We start from the raw sequence: 20,785 nt of genomic DNA on the forward strand, positions 1-20,785 counted from the left end.
CACTGGTCAAATCATGCTATATACTTAAGATAATGTAGCATCTGTTTATTTACAAAAGTACTTAGATTCTAAAGTAGTTGCCTTTAAACAAAACAGAATATCCTAATATCCTAATGTTTCTCAGTGTATATTCTGTTACTTTGTCTCCCCAAAAATGAGTGTTATTTTCAATTCAAAGGTTATGTTTACAGTTAGCGAAGATAATTTTTTATTATGAGCACATGGCCTGAAGTGTTGTCTTCCCAGATTGCCACAGCACTTCAGCAGAAATCTATTTCACTCTTTGGCAAGAGCTCTTCCACAGGAACGCACACGCACACGCACACACGGTGGAAGGCAAGCTTGCTTTTCCTATATTTGTGTACTGTCCTTCTGGTTGGACATTCCATTCTAACTGGATGGCCATTTTCTTTAATGGTGTTGTGGATGAATCAGGAGAACAGAGCTCCATTCCATTTCTGCCAGAGGCATGTGATCTTTGATTGGGCATTTTTTCTGATTTTTAGGGAAGCTAAATACATGCTCTCACACAGGCTTGGTGGCACCTAATTATCTGTTTGTAAAGTGCATTGCAATTCTAGATGCAAGGCTCTGTATAACTAATATTTGGTCTATTTAACAAGCAACTGAAAAATATGTATATAACACTTACTGCATCATATAGTGAGCCACTGATATCTGCCCCATAAATTGGTGAGACGAACGTCAGATTCTTCCAGTATTTGCGTTCCAGGTCTTCAAAATCTTGGTGGCGCGGAGTACAGTACCTGATCAGCAAAAGGAAGAGTTAAGAGATTAGGAGAAAGTCACAGACCTTAGAAGCATATGTGCAAGGGACTCTATGTAAAGCAGAGGTGAGGAACTTTTTTGGGCTGAGGGCAGCTAGGGTCGCCAGGTGTCCGGTATTCACCTGGATAGTCCGGTATTTTCGCCTCCTGTCCGGTAAAAAAATTCAGGGCATACTGGCCACCTGAGATGTCCGGTATTCTCTGAATTTTTCCCCAGCCAGCAGGCAAAAATGCCAGGCACCTGGCAACCCTACAAACACTCAGCGCTCAGCCTCCCCCCACCCCGAACCCCTCCGGCCCCCAAAACCCCCCAGCCCCCATGCTTACCTGGTTCCCCAAGGCTGCTGACGCAAAATGCTCAACTGCTCCCCTGTTCCTATCCCTGCACTCACTCTTAAAGGGGACATGCTGGGTTTTTGTTTTTTTTCTTCGCTTAATAAGTCCTTGTAGTTCTTTTTTTTTTGGCTCGACAACTTTGGTCTCCCCTGCTACCCCCCCCCCCCCCCCAACAGAATTTTTTCCTGGTGTTTTTTTTGGGGGGGGGGGGAGGGGTCGGTATTTTTGTTTCAACCATCTTGCAACCCTAAGGGCCACTGACCCACAGAAAATCAGTTGGGGGCAGCACACAAGTGAGAGGTAAAAAAACCAAACCAAAACAAAACCTTACTAACGTGGTCCCTGACCAAGAAGGAGAAAGACACTCCCCACATTCCTCTCCTACACCAGAGCCTAGGGGAGCCCACGCTAGTAAATTGTGTGCGCTCCGGCCCCATGGTGGGGCAGCTGGGGGGAGGGGCTGGAGCACCAGCATGGGCTCCCCAATGGTGGGGGGAAACCGGGAGCCTTGGGAGCCGGATCCAGGCCCTGGGCCTGAAGTTCCCCATCCCTGATATAAAGGAATAAACTGCTCAGCTTTGTGAAAGGCATAAGTGGAATGGCCAGCCCAAGTGGTTAGCATAACAATAGCTGAAAGTTATGGTTCGGGCAGCAGACTCTCCACATCAGTTGGTAGTGGAGAGGCTAGGTACAGTAATGATATAATCAGTCCCAGAGCAAACTGCTATGCCATCTTGTAACCAGAGCACAGAAAAGAGTTTCTAGAACCTTTAAAACAGTACATCAGACTAGACTTGCCTAACAACCAGAGCAGATACTGGGTTCCAAAGACACTGAGATGTTAAGTAAGCATAGTTACAGTTTTCCATACTTGAGCTACTTGGCAGCCTGAGAGGAACCTACATCAGAAAACCTAGGTAGTTGCACTGTTCTGCTGACTTCAACTGACTTACTGCAACTGGTTTATAGGTTTTCCCTTAATCGCCTTTGGTCTAATTCCTTTTTTATAATATTAGTATGCATTTTTATAGCAGCTTCTATCTGCTGATCTCAAAGCACATTGTAAACATCAGTGAATTAACCCTTACAATACTCCTGGAAGATACAGAACACCAGTCCCCAAACTGTGGCATGTAGCTCCCAACCCCCCCCCCCTTTATATTCCTGCAGAGGGCATGGAGGAATATTTGGGGAAGGCTCAGTGGGGCAAAGGCCAGCCCACACAGGGAACACTGATCTCCCCCATGAAATCTGTCTGGTATAGGGAAAAAGTACACAAGACCAAATTTCACAGTCCATGATGCATATTTCATAAGTGTGAAATTGGCAGGGTCCCATCCATAACCATTTTCTCCATGAGAAAAATAGCCACTGAAGACAGCCATCAAACAGGGCCTTCCTACACCAGTTCTGCACCACATACAAGGGTGTCCCTGCACAACCTTCTCATCTCCTGTGATCATGAATTTCAAACATTACAAGTACAAGCTGTTCCCGTCAGAATGTTTCCAATTTAAAGTTTGGTTGCAATTCCTTTCCAGTTGGTTAAAAAAAAAAAAAAAAAAAGGCTTTCCATTTTCCCCTCCCAATTCATAATACAAAAGCAAATTGTCACTCAAAATTACATACTTCTCACTGTTGGCGAGACGCCGGTATTCTCCCACCGTCATGGGTTTCTTCTGTATATTATACTGGGTGAACAACCCCGACTGTCCAGTCACCACCTGCTGGATAGGTGCTGGGATGACCATGTCATCAATGTCGTCATAAGTTTTTCGGGGCTTCCATTCCTTGGGAGGAATCACCTGGAAGAGGAGGAAGAAAAACCAAAAGTTACATCTATGCACTTAATACAGACACTTAATTTCTGTAAGACAAACACTAGCGTAGGCATATTTTACACTGCTGCAGTCCTCTAGCTACTATAGACCAACCACATGAATTTTAACTATCATGTCATCTAACCCTGCTCAGATCAGGGCAAAGTGATGTTGGTTAAAATGCTGGCAGCTTGTCTATTACATCAGTTGGTCTGATGGAGCTGCACCAGAGGAAGATCAATAATGAGAAATACTTTTGAGTCAGTTTATACAAAATCCACTGGACACCAAAATAGTTTACTTCCTTTCCTGGAAGGTGTTTTAGAAATCCACTATCAGCCCTATTGCAAGACAGTACCCACGGTGCCCCAGTACAGAGCCTTTTAGAGATTTTTAAACAGTATCCTCTCCTTGCAGGAAACTGTTTGGTATAGCTCTGTTAACAGTTTGCTTCTTTTCTGGTTAGAAGTTTGTAAGTTCCATACAAGAACTCTAATTTCAATTTCTAAAATGAAAATCGGAGCTAAAAACCTGATAAAATGACAAGTAATTTTCCCAGTTAGAAATATGTTGTGGAATACTTCAGCATAGGAACCAATCCAACTCAAGACTCCCATTGCCTTCACTAGGAGTTAGAACAGCACCATACGACAGAACTTCTTTTCACTGGATATCTGCAGTACCATTCCATTTTTAATTTGCTTTATGGAATGATTTCAGGACAACAGTGCAAATCCAACTAAGATTGTCATGATAAAGTCTAGAGATTATTAAAAACTTCTTAGCTTTCCAGAAGCCCTCAAACTCTCCATACATGAAACTAAGTATGTTAAATTTAGATTAATCAACTAATCGAATAGTCGATGCAATATGCATTGACTATTCAATTAGTTGATAAGGGCACCTCTGCCTTTGAAACATAGCAAGAGGCCTGCCAGCTCTTGCTACATTTCAAAGGCAGAAGTGCCCCGGGGATCACGGGGCCAGCGGGGGACTCAAGCAGTCCTCTGCTGGCCCTGCACTCTCTGCTTTTGAAATGTACAAAAGCCACCTTAAGAGATTAACAGAACTACCCTTACCCACATGCAGAATAGGCAGCTGCGTAGGGCAACCAAAAATTGGGGCACCACTGGGTCTTAATGTCAATCCACCCGCCTCTTCATATTCCTGTTCTGCAGCTCTGCTTCCTCAGGGGAGGATCTAGTTAACTTAAAAGTAAAAAAGCCTGCCAGACCTATTAACAGACACTGAACCTGTGCAACAGCCATTCCAGTGGTAATGAATATATAATCATCTCTCTAAAAAACCCTCCCTCACTCAGGCTGCTGTTAGGCATAGGAGCACCGGTTTAATAGTACTGTGTAGGGCCCCATAAATCCTATGGACGGCCCTGGAGACGTAGATGGTTTGTGGTGTTGTACAGCACAGGTCTTTAAAAAAAATAAATAAATAAATAAATAAAAAAGTGTGTCCACACTGGTCAGGGAGGGTAAGGGACAAGACAAGACTACAAACATGATGGACAGAGTGCTCGCTTTAGAGATGAGCCACTGAAGATACAAGCATTGGCTCTCCTTTTAAGAGTAGCTATCCCATTGTTTCTTGGCTCTTTCAGGCAAATGATGAAGGTGTGAAAAGAAGCTGCAGAGCAGTGAAGGTGAAAGTGTCAGTTTAAAATAGAATAAATCTAGGCCTAAATGCTGAGGAGGTTCCCTTGTGTATGGAAGAGTCATGTTGAAGGACAATGAGAAATCGTACTTCAACCTTGAAGAATAGAACAAATGAATTTAAACAAAGAAAGAGATTAATTATAATTGATAGATATGGAAGGATAGGTTTGATTTTCATGGCAATGGATTCTCCAGAGTAAGCAGAAAGCCCTGCCTGGATAAAGTGGTCAAGGCAAAAAAAAAAAAAAAAAAGAAAACCACCGTTCTGCAAGCTGAGGGCATAGTATGAAAAGCTACTTCCTTCTGAGATTTGAAATTCACCAACAGCTTTTAGACTAGTTACAATAATCCACTTCAGAAGACTCAGAGAGAATTAAATCATTAGTACGCTTGAGTGGGCAAGGAACCACTTCATGAAGAGCTTTTTATCAATACCAGGCTCCATTTTGCAATTGTAATAAAAGCAGTAATTGACCTATGTTTTAACAAGGAGCTATTCTCTCATGCCTAACAGTTTTCCTTTTCTACATGTGCGTTCTAGTTTGTTCCATTAAATGCCAAGTGTGTATCTACCTTGTTAGGGCAAATTAGTCTATCTGTGATGTAACAAAATATGGTCACAAAAGGATTCTTCCTACTTAACTTGCCCTGACTTTCCTCTCACATTTATGTTTATAGTATTTAAACTTGGAAATCAGATATGAACAGCTCTCAAAATGGCCCAGTTTCATTTTGTTTTCCACTCTTACAACAGGATGTTAAACAAAAATTGGAATGGATTTTTTTTTTAAAACTACAAAGGACTACTTTATAATCAAATAAGTGTCTTTCACAAAATTTACCCCAGTTTTTCTCCTCCTAAATGAAAAACAAGGGACATCTATTTCTCTGACTAATCAACAGCCATGTTTATTTAATAAATTTACTGCAAGAATTAACACTAAATGTTATACAAGTTTTTAAAATTTAAGCTTTTAAAAAGAATTTTAAAAGCACGACAGAGTAAGTAAACCTTTTCTCACTGAATTTCCAGTGTTGTAGCTCATGCATGCCTTCCAGCTCGACATCAGCAAACAGGGAAGAAAAAGAGCAATATCTGTGAACTACGCAGAACTAGGAACACTTTTTAAAAGGGCAGTAATATGTTCTAGGGGAAGTGCAGCAATAATTTACACCAAAATAGCACTTTCCAAATATCAAAGCACTTCACAATGAACCCACTAACCCGCCTCCCCACCTCCCCCCACTCCGATCAAGGAGGTTTTGTGACAATTTTTACAGATGGGCAAACCGGCTCAAAGAAATTACAGATATGATTTTCAAAGCTGCCAAACAAAATGAGGTGCAGAATTCTCTTTCAGGGTTGGGCCTTAACTCCTTTCGGCATAGCTCACTTCAGGTAGATCATGTCCACAGCAAAACCAGATACAAAACTCAAAGACTCTCAGCATACATTCTAACTATTGGTCATGCTGCTTCAGTACTAAGGGGTACATGCTGTTAGATAGGAATCTTTGAGACATTACATTAACACAAGTCAGTGTCTAGTTCTCCAGACAGAAATGAAATGTCACCTGTCACGTTTGAAGAATAGGGAATAATGCCAATGGCTGGGTCATTATGCCGCCTCATCAACAAAAATGTCCTAATTTCCAAACATAAAAACTATAGCCAGGAATACATTGGCTGCAATTTTTGCCTGGATTAACCACGCACCATACATGTAAACAATTTTGGTAACATTCAAAGTAAGAGCAACACTAAATAAAAGCAAACTATTAAATAAAAGCACACACTATCCAATGAGTTCCTGGACTGCATTGAAGACAACTTTCTATTTCAGAAGGTTGAAAAAGCTACTAGGGGAGAACGCTGTTCTAGATTTGATTTTAACAAATAGGGAGGAACCGGTTGAGAATCTGAAAGCGGAAGACAGCTTGGGTGAAAGTGATCATGAAATCATAGAGTTCATGATTCTAAGGTATGATAGAAGGAAGAATGGCAAATTAGACAATGGATTTCAGGAAGGCAAATTTTGGTAAGCTCAGAAAGCTGGTAGGTAAGGTCCCATGTGAAGCAAGACCGATGGGAAAAAAAACTGAAGAGAGTTGACAGTTTTTCAAAAGGACATTATTAAGGGCCCAAAAGCACGCTATTCCGCTGCGTAGGAAAGAAAGAAAATATGGCAAAAGGCCACCATGGATCAACCAGGAGATCTTGCATGATCTAAAAATAAAAAAGGAGTCATATAAAAAGTGGAAACTAGGACAAATGACAAAGGATGAATATAGGCAAACAATACAGGAATGCAGGGGCAAGATTAGAAAGGCAAACTAGCTACAGGCATAAAGGGAAACAAGAAGACATTCTATAAATATATTAGAAGCAAGAGGAAGACCAAGGACAGGGTAGGGTCATTGCTCAGTGAGGAGGAAGAAACAGTAACAGGAAACTTGGAAATGGCAGATATGCTTAATGACTTATTTGTTCTGGTCTTCACCAAGAAGTCTGATGAAGGAATACCTAACATAGTGAATGCTAGTGGGAAGGGGGTAGGTTTAGAAGATAAAATAAAAAAATAATAAGTTAAAAATCACCTAGAGAAGTTAGATGCCTGATGATATGTGTCCTAGAATAATCAAGGAGCTAATAGAAGAAGTATCTGAGCCTTTAACTATCATCTTTGGAAAATCATGGAAGACAGGAGAGATTCCAGAAGATTGGAAAAGGGCAAATTTAGTGCCCATCTATAAAAAGGGAAATAAAAACAACCCAGGAAACTACAGACCAGTCAGTTTAACTTCTGTGCCAGGAAAGATAATGGATCAAGTAATTAAGGAAATCTGCAAATACTTGAAAGATAATAAGGTGATAAGGAACAGCCAGCATGGATTTGTAAAGAACAAATCCTAGAATCACAGAACTGGAAAAGACCTCAGAAGTCCAGCCCCCTGCTCTAGGCAGGACCAATTCCAACTAAATCAACCCGGCCAGGGCTTTGTCAAGCCAAGACTTAAACACCTCTAGGGATGGAGACTCCACTACTTCCCTAGGGAACCCATTCCAGTGCTTCACTACCCTCCTAGTGAAATAGTTTTTCCTAATATCCAACCTGGACCTCTCCCACCACAAATTGAGACCATTGCTCCTTGTTCTGCCATCTGTCACTACTGAGAACAGCCTCTCTCCATCCTCTTTGGAACCTCCCTTCAGGAAGTTGAAGACTGCTATCAAATCCCCCCTCACTCTTCGCTTCTGCAGACTAAACAGACCCAACTCCCTCAGCCTCTCTTCATAAGTCATATGCTCCAGCCCCCTAATCATTTTGGTTGCCCTCTGCTGGACCCTCTCCAATGCGTCCACATCCTTTTTGTAGTGGGAGGCCCAGAACTGGACACAATACTCCAGATGCGGCCTCACCAAAGCCAAAATCATGTCAAACCAATCTGATAGCTTTCTTTGATAGGATAACGAGTCTTGTGGATAAGGGAGAAGCGGTGGATGTGGTATACTTAGACTTCAGTAAGGCATTTGATACGGTCTCGCATGATATTCTTATCAATAAACTAGGCAAATACAACTTAGATGGGGCTACTATAAGGTGGGTGCATAACTACCTGGATAACCATACTCAGAGAGTAGTTATTAATGGTTCTCAATCCTGCTGGAAAGATATAATAAGTGAGGTTCCACAGAGTTCTGTTTTGGGACTGTCTCTGTTCAATATCTTCATCAACGATTTAGATATTGGCATAGAAAGTACGCTTATTAAGTTTGCAGATACCACACCAAGCTGGGAGGGGTTGTGACTACTCTGAAGGATAGGGTCATAATTCAAAATGATCTGGACAAATTGGAGAAATGGTCTGAGGTAAACAGGATGAAGTTTAATAAGGACAAATGCAAAGTGCTCCACTTAGGAAGGAACAATCAGTTTCACACATACAGAATGGGAAGCGACCTCTCGAGGTGTCCCTTCCAGTCCTAGTATTCTATGATTCCCGATACTTTCCAACTAAGTTATTGTATACAATACAACTGTTCACAAGTCCAATGTAGTAAGTAATTAGTTGAGTGACTACTCACGTCTCGCCACTCGCTGTCTCTGTATCAGAGGCAGCAATGGGAGGGGGGAAAGCAGAAGCCGGTGCTGGAGGGAACCAGCTTAAAAGCCAGTTCCCCCAGCATCATCTCTGAGGTGTGGGGCAAAGCTACATCAGTCCAGGAGTCAGCGCAAGCCGAGACTCTTCAGTCCCAGCTTGTGCTGCCCCTGGGAGCTAACCCTACTGCAGCTCTGCACTTTAAATGTAGTAAATGCCCAGCAGCTCTTACTACATTTAAAATGCAGAGCTACAGCGGCGATAGCTCCTTTATTGACTAATCAAGCAGTCGATGGAAATTCCATCAACTACTTGATTAGCTGATTAACCATTACTTAACATCCCTAGCATAATACTGAGCTTTCCACCTAGCAATTTTTTTTAAACTTCTCTAAAATGAATCAGATATGTCAAGATCCAACTCACCTTGGCAAGCCCTGCCCTATGTGCTCCCTGCGATTCAATGTAGGCAACATATTTCCCAAAGTCCCGAAACTCCTCTAGGGTGGGACGGAAGGTCATGATCTTACAGCCAGGGTTCTGTGGACTTGGGTTTTCAGACCCCATGGTTCCAGTGAGTTTTCAGCACCTGAAAAATGAAAAGGCAAAGGGGTGGGAAAGTGTCAGAAAGAGAGAAAGTGAATTAAAAAGGGGGGGGGGACTCATTCCTTTCCTCACAGTCTCTTTCACAAATCTCAAGATAAAATATATGCAAATTTTTCCATTTTCCCCACAGATCAAACATTTCAGAGCCCTGCTGGTAACAAAATAGGGACTTTTTATTAAAACCAGAAATAATTTTAGCACTCTTTTTATACACCGTGCCCATGTACACTAATTGCCACAACTGTAAACAAAATTTCTATTGCAAACAAGGTCTGAATGAGCTCTCCCCTGACATCTAGTGATAAAAATGCAGGGGACCTCTCTCATAGTTCTGTTTGACTCCTTGCTAATCTGTTGACCAGATAGCATCAATTTATTTCATTTACCTCCAGCTTGCCCCCCCCCCAAAAAAAAAAAAAAAAAAAAAAAAGGTCTCTCAGATCAGAACCCAGCCACAGTCATCTATGCATGTCACCAGATATTTTTAAATAAATTATCAAAATGATTCAAATGGGTGTGATTATATTGTGTTCTTTTGACAATTCAAATATGCAGAATTTTAAAATATTGTGTGCACCAATTTTAAATCATTTGGCTCTGAATTCCACCCAAGTAGAGATGTGAAATGTGAAGACTATGGATAGATTCCAGCTAAACAACCTGCTGGTCATTATGTCCCCCCCTATGGTTGATTTTTTTCTGTGGGTCCGTGCTTCCTGATATGGGAAATCAGCTATACCAGAACAAGTACATTTACACCAGTATAACTGTCCACACAGAGGTAGGGGATGGTACAACTTGTACCACCTCTGTGTCTAGGTCAAGACACAATTATACCTGAATGCTTATCTATAACCTTCAGTTTCCTCCATTCATTATGTGCAAGTGGCTGGCCTTGAACGAACATGAATGACAACAGCTAAGCTTTTCCACCAATTCCCACTCTCTCTAATCCCTATGTATATGAAAGTAAGCGGTCATTTAAAATTGTGGCAGCATGCTTTTCCTTTGTTTCAGTGACAGCAACTCATGCATTAGATGGAATGGGAGAGGGGAGACAGTTTTTAGGTTTGTTTGAGTACTAGTTTCTCAAGGTTATAATAGAAGCTATTTAGTATTTGAACCTTGCATTATGATTTGATTAAATCTGCAGCGTGTATGGAGACAACGAAACTTCAGAGTCATTTTTAGAATCTCTATCAGCTCAAATAGCAACTGTATAACTTACTTCAAATTTACAGTAAATTTTTTTATCCTGAACCATATTAAACTCCTCAAAGTAAATTTAAGTATTCAATTTAGAATGTTACAGGAATGGCAAAAACAACTTACTGCAAACTCCTATGGAAAGACTCACTTTAAATATTTCTGTTAGTCTCTAATGTGCCACAGGACTACTCATTTTTAAAGTTACTGACAAACACAGCTACCCCTCTGAGATTTTAAGTGATACCTGTGCGTTCACAATAGCCACTGAATATCACTAGAGGGCAGTAAAGGACTTTGGCTGTGACAATATCAGATCTCAGAGAATAGTGATAGAAATGTAGCCGTGTTAGTCTGGGGTAGCTGAAGCAAAATGCAGGACAATGTAGCACTTTAAAGACTAACAAGATGGTTTATTAGATGATGAGCTTTCGTGGGCCAGACCCACTTCCTCAGATCAAATAGTGGAAGAAAGTAGTCACAACCATATATACCAAAGGATACAATTAAAAAAAAAATGAACACATATGAAAAGGACAAATCACATTTCAGAACAGGAAGGGGGTGCGGGGGGGGGGGAAGGAAGGAAGGTAAGTGTCTGTGAATTGATGATATTAGAGGTGGGGAGAGTGGGATAGAATCATAGAATAATAGGACTGCAAGGGACCTCGAGAGGTCATCGAGTCCAGCCCCCCGCCCTCAAGGCAGGATCAAGCTCCGTCTACACCATCCCTGACAGGTGTCTATCTAACCTGTTCTTAAATATCTCTAGAGAGGGAGATTCCACCACCTCCCTTGGCAATTTATTCCAATATTTGACCACCCTGACAGTTAGGAATTTTTTCCTAATGTCCAATCTAAACCTCCCCTGCTGCACTTTAAGCCCATTACTCCTTGTCCTGTCCTCAGAAACCAAGAGGAACAAATTTTCTCCTTCCTCCTTGTGACACCCTTTTAGATATTTGAAAACCGCTATCATGTCCCCCCTTAATCTTCTTTTTTCCAAACTAGAACTAATTTGAGAGCTAATGGTATTAGAGGTGATAATGGTATTAGAGGTGATAATTGGGGAAGCTATCTTGGTAATGGGTAAGATAGTTTGAGTGTTCATTCATTCCTTCTCGGAGAGTGTCGAATTTTAACATGAATGACAGTTCAGAGGATTCCCTTTCAAGTGCAGATGTAAAAGGTCTTTGTAGCAGAATGCAGGTGAAGTCAAGTCATTGAGAGTGTCCTTTCTGGTTAAAATGGCAAGAAACTGTTTTTTCTTTGTGATCTTGTCTATCTGTTTTGTGGGCATTAATCCTTTGGCGAAGTGTCTGAGACGTTTGTCCAATGTACATAGCAGACGGACACTTTCGGCACATGATAGCATAGATTATATTTCTGGATGCGCCGGAATATGTGTTCTTGATCTTATAACTCACTTGGTTAGGTCCAATAATGGTATCAGCAGAATGAATATGTGGACAAAGCTGGCAACGGGGTTTGTTGCAAGGGAAGGTACCAGGGTTGGTATTAGTGTGGTATGTCCTGTGGTTGTTGGTAAGAATCATCTTGAGGTTAGGTGGTTGTCTATAGGAGACTATGGGTCTGTCTCCCAGAGCCTCTTGGAGTATGGTATCCTGTTCCAGTATAGGCTGTAGTTTATTGATAACGTGTTGGACAGGTTTAAGTTGGGGGTTGTAGGTGATGACAAGTGGTGTTCTATTGCTGGTTTTCTTGGGTCTGTCTTGAAGTAGATGGTTTCTAGGTATTCGTCTGGCTCTTTCAATTTGTTTTTTTATTTCTCCGGGTGGGTAGTTGTTGTTTATAAATGCTTGGTAGAGATCCTGAAGCTTCTGGTCTCTGTCAGTGGGATTAGAGCAGATGCGGTTGTATCGAAGGGCTTGGCTATAGACGATGGATCGTGTGGTGTGTTCTGGATGGGAGCTGGAAGCATGTAGGTAACTGTATGAGTCGGTGGGTTTTCTGTAGAGAGTGGTGTCTAATTTTCCATTGTTGATTTGTACTGTGGTGTCCAGGAACTGGATCGCTCGTGTAGAATGGTCCAGGCTGAGGTTGATGGTGGGGTGTAGGTTGTTGAAATCTCTGTGGAATATCTCCAGTGTTTCTTGGCCATGCGTCCAGATCATAAAGATGTCATCGATGTACCGTAGGTAGAGAAGGGGTGAAAGGGGACGGGAGTTGAGGAAACGTTGTTCTAGGTCAGCCATAAAGATGTTAGCATACTGTGGGGCCATGCGTGTACCCATGGCTGTGCCGCTGATCTGGAGGTATAAGTTGTTCCCAAATTGGAAATAATTGTGGGTGAGAACAAAGTTACATAGGTCTGCTATCAGGTTGGCAGTAGTGTCCTCTGGGATAATTGCTTGTAATCCGTCTTCATGTGGGATGTTGGTATATAGAGCTTCTACATCCACGGTGGCAAGGATGGTGTTATTGGGGAGGTTATCGATGTTTTGTACTTTCCTTAGGAAGTCAGTAGTGTCTCGGAGATAGCTGGGGGATGCTAACATCTTGATGATTCTTACCAACAACCACAGGACATACCACACTAATACCAACCCTGGTACCTTCCCTTGCAACAAACCCCGTTGCCAGCTTTGTCCACATATTCATTCTGCTGATACCATTATTGGACCTAACCAAGTGAGTTATAAGATCAAGAACACATATTCCTGCGCATCCAGAAATATAATTTATGCTATCATGTGCCGAAAGTGTCCGTCTGCTATGTACATTGGACAAACATCTCAGACACTTCGCCAAAGGATTAATGCCCACAAAACAGATAGACAAGATCACAAAGAAAAAACAGTTTCTTGCCATTTTAACCAGAAAGGACACTCTCAATGACTTGACTTCACCTGCATTCTGCTACAAAGACCTTTTACATCTGCACTTGAAAGGGAATCCTCTGAACTGTCATTCATGTTAAAATTCGACACTCTCCGAGAAGGAATGAATGAACACTCAAACTATCTTACCCATTACCAAGATAGCTTCCCCAATTATCACCTCTAATACCATTATCACCTCTAATACCATTAGCTCTCAAACATCCCACTCTCCCCACCTCTAATATCATCAATTCACAGACACTTACCTTCCTTCCTTCCTCCCCCCCCCCCGCACCCCCCTCCTGTTCTGAAATGTGATTTGTCCTTTTCATATGTGTTCATTTTTTTTTAATTGTATCCTTTGGTATATATGGTTGTGACTATTTTTTTCCACTATTTGATCTGAGGAAGTGGGTCTGGCCCACGAAAGCTCATCATCTAATAAACCATCTTGTTAGTCTTTAAAGTGCTACATTGTCCTGCATTTTGCTTCAGATCTCAGAGAGTAAAGTATGATTGGACTGGAACAAGTCAATACTGAGATGGAAAGCTGCCAAGAAAAATCCTGGTGCTGCAGGAAATGATGTTAGCAATACTGGACCAACACTCAGCAAAGTGATGGAAATAGTTATGTTTTTGTAAAAGACAACAGAGGGTCTTGTCACCAATAATTTAAAAACTCTGATCTTATCCTTCTAAAGTAGGGTGTTAATCCTGGCAACAATGACTGAATGGACCCACCATAGTTTCAAACAGTTGTTGGAGAATGGTGGCTGCAAGTTCTGGGTCTGCTTTAAACAACTCCGCGTCCAGGTTGTCAGGTCCTGGAGCTTTGCCATTTTTCAGAGATCTGATGGACCCAGTACAGTGTCCACATCAAGCTTAAGCTGTACCAGAGCTGTGTCATATCAACATTACTATACAGCTCAGAGTGCTGGTGGATGACAGAACATGACTGTGCCAAGCTCTCATCCTTTCACACCACCAGCCTTCGTAAGATACTTTTCATCTTCTGGCCGAAAACAATCTCCAACCACAACCTGCTCCTGCAATGCCACCAGGACCACTATTATTATAAGATGCTAGAGATGGATAGGGCACGTGATGAGCAGGGAGGCAGATGCCATCCTAAAGATAGCACTTTACTGGACGCCTGAAGGATGACGGAAACATGGGAGGACCAAGACAACATGGCAGCGTACTGTTGAGGCAGATATGAAGAGAATGAACTACAACTGGGACACACTGGAGAAAATGGCCAAAGACAAACAAAAATGGAGAACCTTCATTGCTTCCTTACATGTCAGCGGGCGTAATAGGCATTAACTAACTAAGTATGGTTGCAGTTAAGTATAATATTGATAATGTCTAATAATGAGAATTTTGAGGGGGTTTTTAAATCTGCTAATACCCAGGTTTATTTTCTGATAAAACACCCTTTTAAATAATATTCTTACAAAAGTTAAGGCTTTACACACTCCAATGCTGACAGTGTGCTTTTTTTTTTCCACAGGCGTTTCTTGTCCATGCAATATGGACAGAGGGTGCAAGAAACCCCTATGGAACGTCCACACTTGTCTTCTTGTGCAATAGCTGTAGTGCTAAAAGCAGTTATGCCTCAGAAAAGGAGGTTTACCTACAGCAGAAAAAGCCCTCTGTTCTGCTGTTTAACTGCCCATTTAATTGCACAAGAGCTCATTTAAGGTGTGGCCACCCCACAGGTTTCTGCGCAAAAACCTTGTAGTGTAGACGTAGCCTTACTGTGCCATTTACCAGGAAAGCACAGCAAGTTGGTACTAAATTCAAACCAGAGCACTGAAGAATAAATCTGAAGATGAAATTTACAAGGCCACAAGCATGCAAATGGTAAAAGGTTGCACAAACTGAACTTAGAAAACATACAAAAATCCTTTGTACAAGTTAAAGAATCAAATTCATGTCCTGTACTAGCGCTGTTTAAAAACTGACCTAAAAGATTATGGCACAAGGCATGGACTCAGGAGCACCGCCCTGAGGAATATCCATTCCAATGCTGTTAAGGACATCTGTTCCAGAGACAGCTCTCCATTTCTGCCAGGAGAGGATAATTAACAGAGTATGCTAAATTGTAACAAAAATGGGAATAGTCTTATACATGGAAGATTATTTAATCCATCACAGTTGTGAATTCAAGTGTCTACTATTCCCCCCAAAAGCAAGACAGTGATGCGTATTTCAGTACCCTGGAGCAAGAGTGGGGAATCTTTTTTGGGTCGCGGGCGACTGACCCACAGAAAAATCAGAGGCTACATACAAGCGAGAAACACAAACACCCTTCACCAACATGGACTTCCCAATGCTGGGGGGAGCCATGAGCCTCAGGGGCCTAAGAGAGGCAAGCCAGGGGCTACAGCAGGCTCCCAGTCCTTCGGTTCCCCACCCCTGCCCTGGAGATTCACACAAAAGGAATGAGCAAAGCACCTTGGATTTTTTCATAATGTTTAATCCGATGCCATTTTTCTAATGAGAATATTAACAAACAATACTTACTGTTCAGCTAGTTAACTTAATTAAGCTATGACAATAGCTAACTATAGAACTCTCAGGGGCCAGGGGAATCAGTTCTCTCACTTCTCTTCACTTCTGATTATAAAAAGAATCAACAGAGGAACACCTGTATGAAAACATCCGGTAACCAACTGAGGCCATGTGTGGTTCTACATGAATAGAAGCACAGACGCTGCATCTGAGCACTCAGACACTTGGCTTGAGAGAGAGAGAGAAAACGAGAACAAACTGTTTTTTTCTTTACAACTGCTTTAGAAATCGCTCGTGTACCATCCTTCACTGTAAAGTACTGAACTGCTTTACTGCTGGCTGCTCACCATCTTCCAACCATACTCCGATGAGACACCATGGAAGAACAGGATGAGCAAGGAAGCACCTGAAGCAACAAGCCATGCTATCATAAATTTTGCTGTTTCGAGGAGACGACAATGCTAACAAACAGACAGGTAGCAAGAATGAAAGAGTCTGCGAGACTAACTTGGAAAGATTTCATGAGAAAACCAAGTACAGGCAGTCCCCGACTTATGCGGATCCGACTTATGTCGGATCCACAGATACGAACGGGGCTGCCCCAGAGTACACGGACTGCGGGACCTCGCGGTCCTGCCGCCCGTGTACTCTGGGGCTTTCTCTGCGTCTCCCTGGTCTGCAGACCAGGAAGACGCAGAGCAAAGCCGCGGAGGGGCTCGGGCAGCCCAGGGGCGCCTGGGCTGCCCGAGCCCCCCCACCCGCGGCTTTGCAAAGCCGCTGGGATGCCGGCAGCGGAGCAGTCCAGGCGCGCCTGGGCTGCCTCGCTGCCCGAGCCCCCCCCCCCCTCCCCCGCAGCTTTGCAAAGCTGCGGGGGGGGCTCGGGCAGCGAGGCAGCCCAGGCACGCCTGGACTGCTCCGCTGCTGGCTTCCCCGCGGCTTTGCAAAGCCGAGGGGGGGGGGGGGGGGCTCGGGCAGCGGGGCACCCCAGGCGCGCCTGGACTGCTCCGCTGCCGGCTTCCCCGCGGCTTTGCAAAGCCGCGGGGGAAGCCGGCAGCGGGACAGCCCAGACGCCCCGCAGCTGTCCCGCTGCCAGCGTCCTCGTCTCCCTGGTCTGCTGTCTCCAGCAGACCAGGGAGACTGGGAGCAAAGCCGCGGAGGACCCAGGCGGCGGGACCACGGTGCGTCTCGGTCCGCCGCCCGTGTCTTCCTGGTCTGCTGGGGTGGGGGGGGCACAGCTTGTACACCCCCCCCCCCAGCAGACTAGGCTTTTCTCCGGACGCCTGTGGCAGAGCAGCTGGGGTGCTGCCGGTTGGTCCCGCAGTGCCGCTCTGGGCGCTACTGGTCCAACCCAGGAGCACCCCAGCTGCTCTGGTCCTGATTCAGCCGCTGCTGGTCAGTTTCAGCAGCGGCTGAATCAGGACGCCTGGGGCAGAGCAGATGGGGTGCTGCTGGGTTGGTCCAGTAGTGCCGAGGAGCGGCGCTATTGGAGCAACCCAGCAGCACCCCAGCTGCTCTGCCCCAGGCGTCCTGATTTAGCCGCTGCTGAAACTGACCTGCGCTGACTACAGGAAGCCCAAGGCAGAGTTGCTCTGCCCCGGGCTTCCTGGAATCAGCTGCTGATCAGTTTCAGCAGCAGCTGACTTGGGGACGCTTGGGGTTCTTAAGTTGATTCTGTATGTAAGTCAGAACTGGCGGTCAGTTTCAGCAGCGGCTGAATCTGGACGCCAGTTCCGACTTACATACAGATTCAACTTAAGAACAAACCTACAGTCCCTATCTTGTACGTAACCCGGGGACTGCCTGTACTTAAACAGCTGAAGGAACTACTCTGGAAAAAAAAAACCCCACCACATGCTCAAGAAGGGGATTCATTCGCAGCTCTGCCACCATCCAGATCTTAAATCTGCAATATCCACAAGATTATGCAAGCATTTCTACTCTGTCAGGCTACATCTACACTCAAAGCACTACAGGAGAATGGGGCAGCACAGCAGCTGAGCTGCTTTAGTGCTTCAGTGTAGAGATACTTACTAGCGCCAAGGAAAGGACTCTCCAATGCTGTAGTACAGCAGTTCCCAACCACTGGTCCAAGAAACCCTCCCTGCCTGTCAGGCTGTGCAGCTAATGAGCCTGCCCAATGGGGTTCCCCATGCAGCAGCAGGGTGAGTGGCCCAGCAGGCAACTGGATGTGCTGCAGCTGGAGCAGGGCTCACAGTGAGGATGTCCCTACTGGGGCCGCCTCACTGTGGCCCCCGTTCCAGCTCTGGCGGCTGTTACGCAGCCCCACTGATGGGGCCACATGATGGGTGACGGTTGGCCCCAACCATGCACTGCAGCTGCGCTCAGCAGGGGCCTGGCTGCTGCAGCACTCAGCTGGGGCCAAGCACCATGTGGAGCCCAGCTGCCACAGCGCTCAACAGGAGGCCCAGCACAATGCAGACTCCAAGCAGCCCTCCCACCATGCAGAGAAGCACTCTGTGCTCAGCTGGCAGGCAGCAGCAGGGCTAAGTGAGGAGGGCAGGGCAGGCACCAGGGCTCTGGGAGTGGGGTGGGGCTCTAAGAGGCAGGAGGGGCTGACACTGAGGGGCACCGTGACATCCAGGATGGGGAGCTGGCATCGGGGGGGCTCTGGGGATGGGGAGAATAGTGAGGGGGCTAGAGGGCAGGGCTAATATTGGGACTGGGGGACTGGGTGCAGTGGGGCTCTGGAAACAGGAGGCTGGCACTGAGGCATTTGGGCAGGGGGGCTGGCACTAGGGAACTGACAGCAAGAGGTTGGAACTGGGAGGGGGTTGGGTGCAGGGAACTCTGGGGTCAGTGGCTAGTGCTGGGGGGGAGGGGAGTAATGGAGGAGTGAGGGGCTCTAGAGGTTATGGCTAGCATGGGGGGGGGGCAAGAGCTTTTTATACCACAGACCAGCAAACCCATTCACAAACTTTTGGCAGATGGTAGTGTTCTATTTGCATATTTGAAAATGCAAATGCAGGGGGAGGGATAGCTCAAGTGGTTTGAGCATTGGCCTGCTAAACCCAGGGTTAAGAGTTCAATCCTTAAGGGGGCCATTTAGGAATCTGGGGCAAATCTGTCAGTGAGGGTACTTGGTCCTGCCACAAGGGCAGGAGGTTGGATTCAATGACCTCTCAGGTCCCTTCCAGCTCTATGCAATAGGTATATCTCCATATATTACAAATAAAATGTTACCAGTCCACCAAGAGTTTATGAATGGGTTTGCCAGTCCCCAGTATAAAAAAAAAGGTTGGGAACCACTGCTGTAGTAAATCCATTTCACAGAGAGGCAGTTGCTGGGAGAATTCTTCCATTAACCTGGTGTTGTCTACACAAGGACTTATGTTAGCTTAGCAATGTCAACTGGGTTGTAGATTTTTCATGTACATCGCTGGGCTAATCTACATTTTCTAGTGTAGACCAGCCCTACATGTTGACACCCAAGGAAGACAATTTTACAGAAAGACTTAAAGGAGATGCTAAGCTTCCTGGAAAGAAGCATTAGTAATCCTTAAATGTACTGTGTGATCCATTTTAGCAGCAGAGAACTACACCACAGAATTTCAGAGACTACTAAATGAAATGGACCTTTAGATGTCATCAAGTCCAGTCCCCTGCCCTCATGGCAGGACCAAACCCCATCTAGATCATCCCTGATAGATGTTTATCTTACTTGCTCTTAAATATCTCCAATGATGGAGATTCCACAACCGCTCAAGGCAATTTATTCCAGTGTGTAACTGTCAGAGTGGTTAGGAACTTTTTCCTAGTATCCAACCTACACCTCCATAGCTGCAGTTTTATCCCATTACTACTTCTCCTCTCATCAGATGTTAAGGAGAACAATTTTTCCCTCCCCCTTCGTTTTCGGTATTTGAAACCTGCTAGCATGTCCCCTCTCAGTCTTCTCTTTTCCAAACTAACAAACCTAGTTCTTTCAGTCTTCCCTCATAGGTAATTTTTTCTAGAGCTTTAACCATTTTTTTGCTCTTCTCTGGACCCTTTCCAATTCTTCCACTTCTTTCTTGAAATGTGGTGCCCAGAACTGGACATAATACTCCAATTGAGACCTAATTAGCACAGAGTAAAGCAGAAGAATTACTACTGGTGTCTTGCTTACAACACTCCTGTTAACGCATCCCAGAATCATGTTTGCTTTTTTTTTTTTTTTTTTTTTTTGCAACAGTGTCATACTGTTGACTTATATTTAGCTTGTGGTCCACTATAACCTCTAGATAACTTTCTGCAGTAATCCTTCCTAAACAGTCACTTCGCATTTTGGATACAGGAAGGAACAATCAATTTCATAAGTGGAGTACTTTGCATTTGTCCTTATTTAACTTCATCCTCTTTACCTCAGATCATTTCTCCAGATTGTGAAGAACATTTTGAGTATCCTCCAAAGCACTTGCAACCCCTCGCAGCTTGGTATCATCTGCAAACTTTATAAGCATACTTCCTATGCCATTTTCTAAATCGCTGATGAAGATATTGAACAGAACAGGTCCCAAAACAGACTCCTGTGGAACCCCGCTTGTTATGCCTTTCCTGCATGACTGTGAACCATTAATAACTACTCTCTGAGAACAGCTATCAAAGTGAGTTATGCACTCATTTAATCGTAGCTCTATCTAGGTTGTACTTGCCTAGTTTATTGATAAGGTCATGTGACTCCATATTGAATGCTTTACTAGTCTAGCTATATGATGTCTACTGCTTCCCTCTTAGCCACAAGACTTTTTATCCTACTAAACAAAGCTATCAGATTGGTTTGACATGATTTGTTCTTTACAAATCTATCATAGCTGTTACCTATCACCTTATTATCTTCCAGATGTTTGCAGATGGATTCCTTACTTGCTCCATTAGCTTAACTTCTGTGCCAGGAAAGAT

General features: G+C 44.1%; 1 protein-coding gene across 1 annotated transcript in view; it reads right to left on the reverse strand.

Annotated features, from left to right (window-relative positions):
- Positions 1–20,785, reverse strand: part of KDM4B (lysine demethylase 4B) — a 193,820-nt gene that overhangs the window by 150,103 nt on the left and 22,932 nt on the right. The window contains exons 2-4 of the mRNA XM_075903063.2: positions 9,141–9,303; positions 2,754–2,929; positions 653–767 (exon numbers count right to left, since the gene is read on the reverse strand). Of these exons, the coding sequence (XP_075759178.1) occupies positions 653–767; positions 2,754–2,929; positions 9,141–9,281 (432 nt within the window). The 5' untranslated portion in view covers positions 9,282–9,303. The remainder of the gene's footprint in view (positions 1–652; positions 768–2,753; positions 2,930–9,140; positions 9,304–20,785) is intronic.

This window comes from Pelodiscus sinensis, chromosome 32 (assembly GCF_052426305.1).
Source record: "Pelodiscus sinensis isolate ZL-2025 chromosome 32, ASM5242630v1, whole genome shotgun sequence".
Lineage (NCBI taxonomy): Eukaryota > Metazoa > Chordata > Testudines > Trionychidae > Pelodiscus > Pelodiscus sinensis.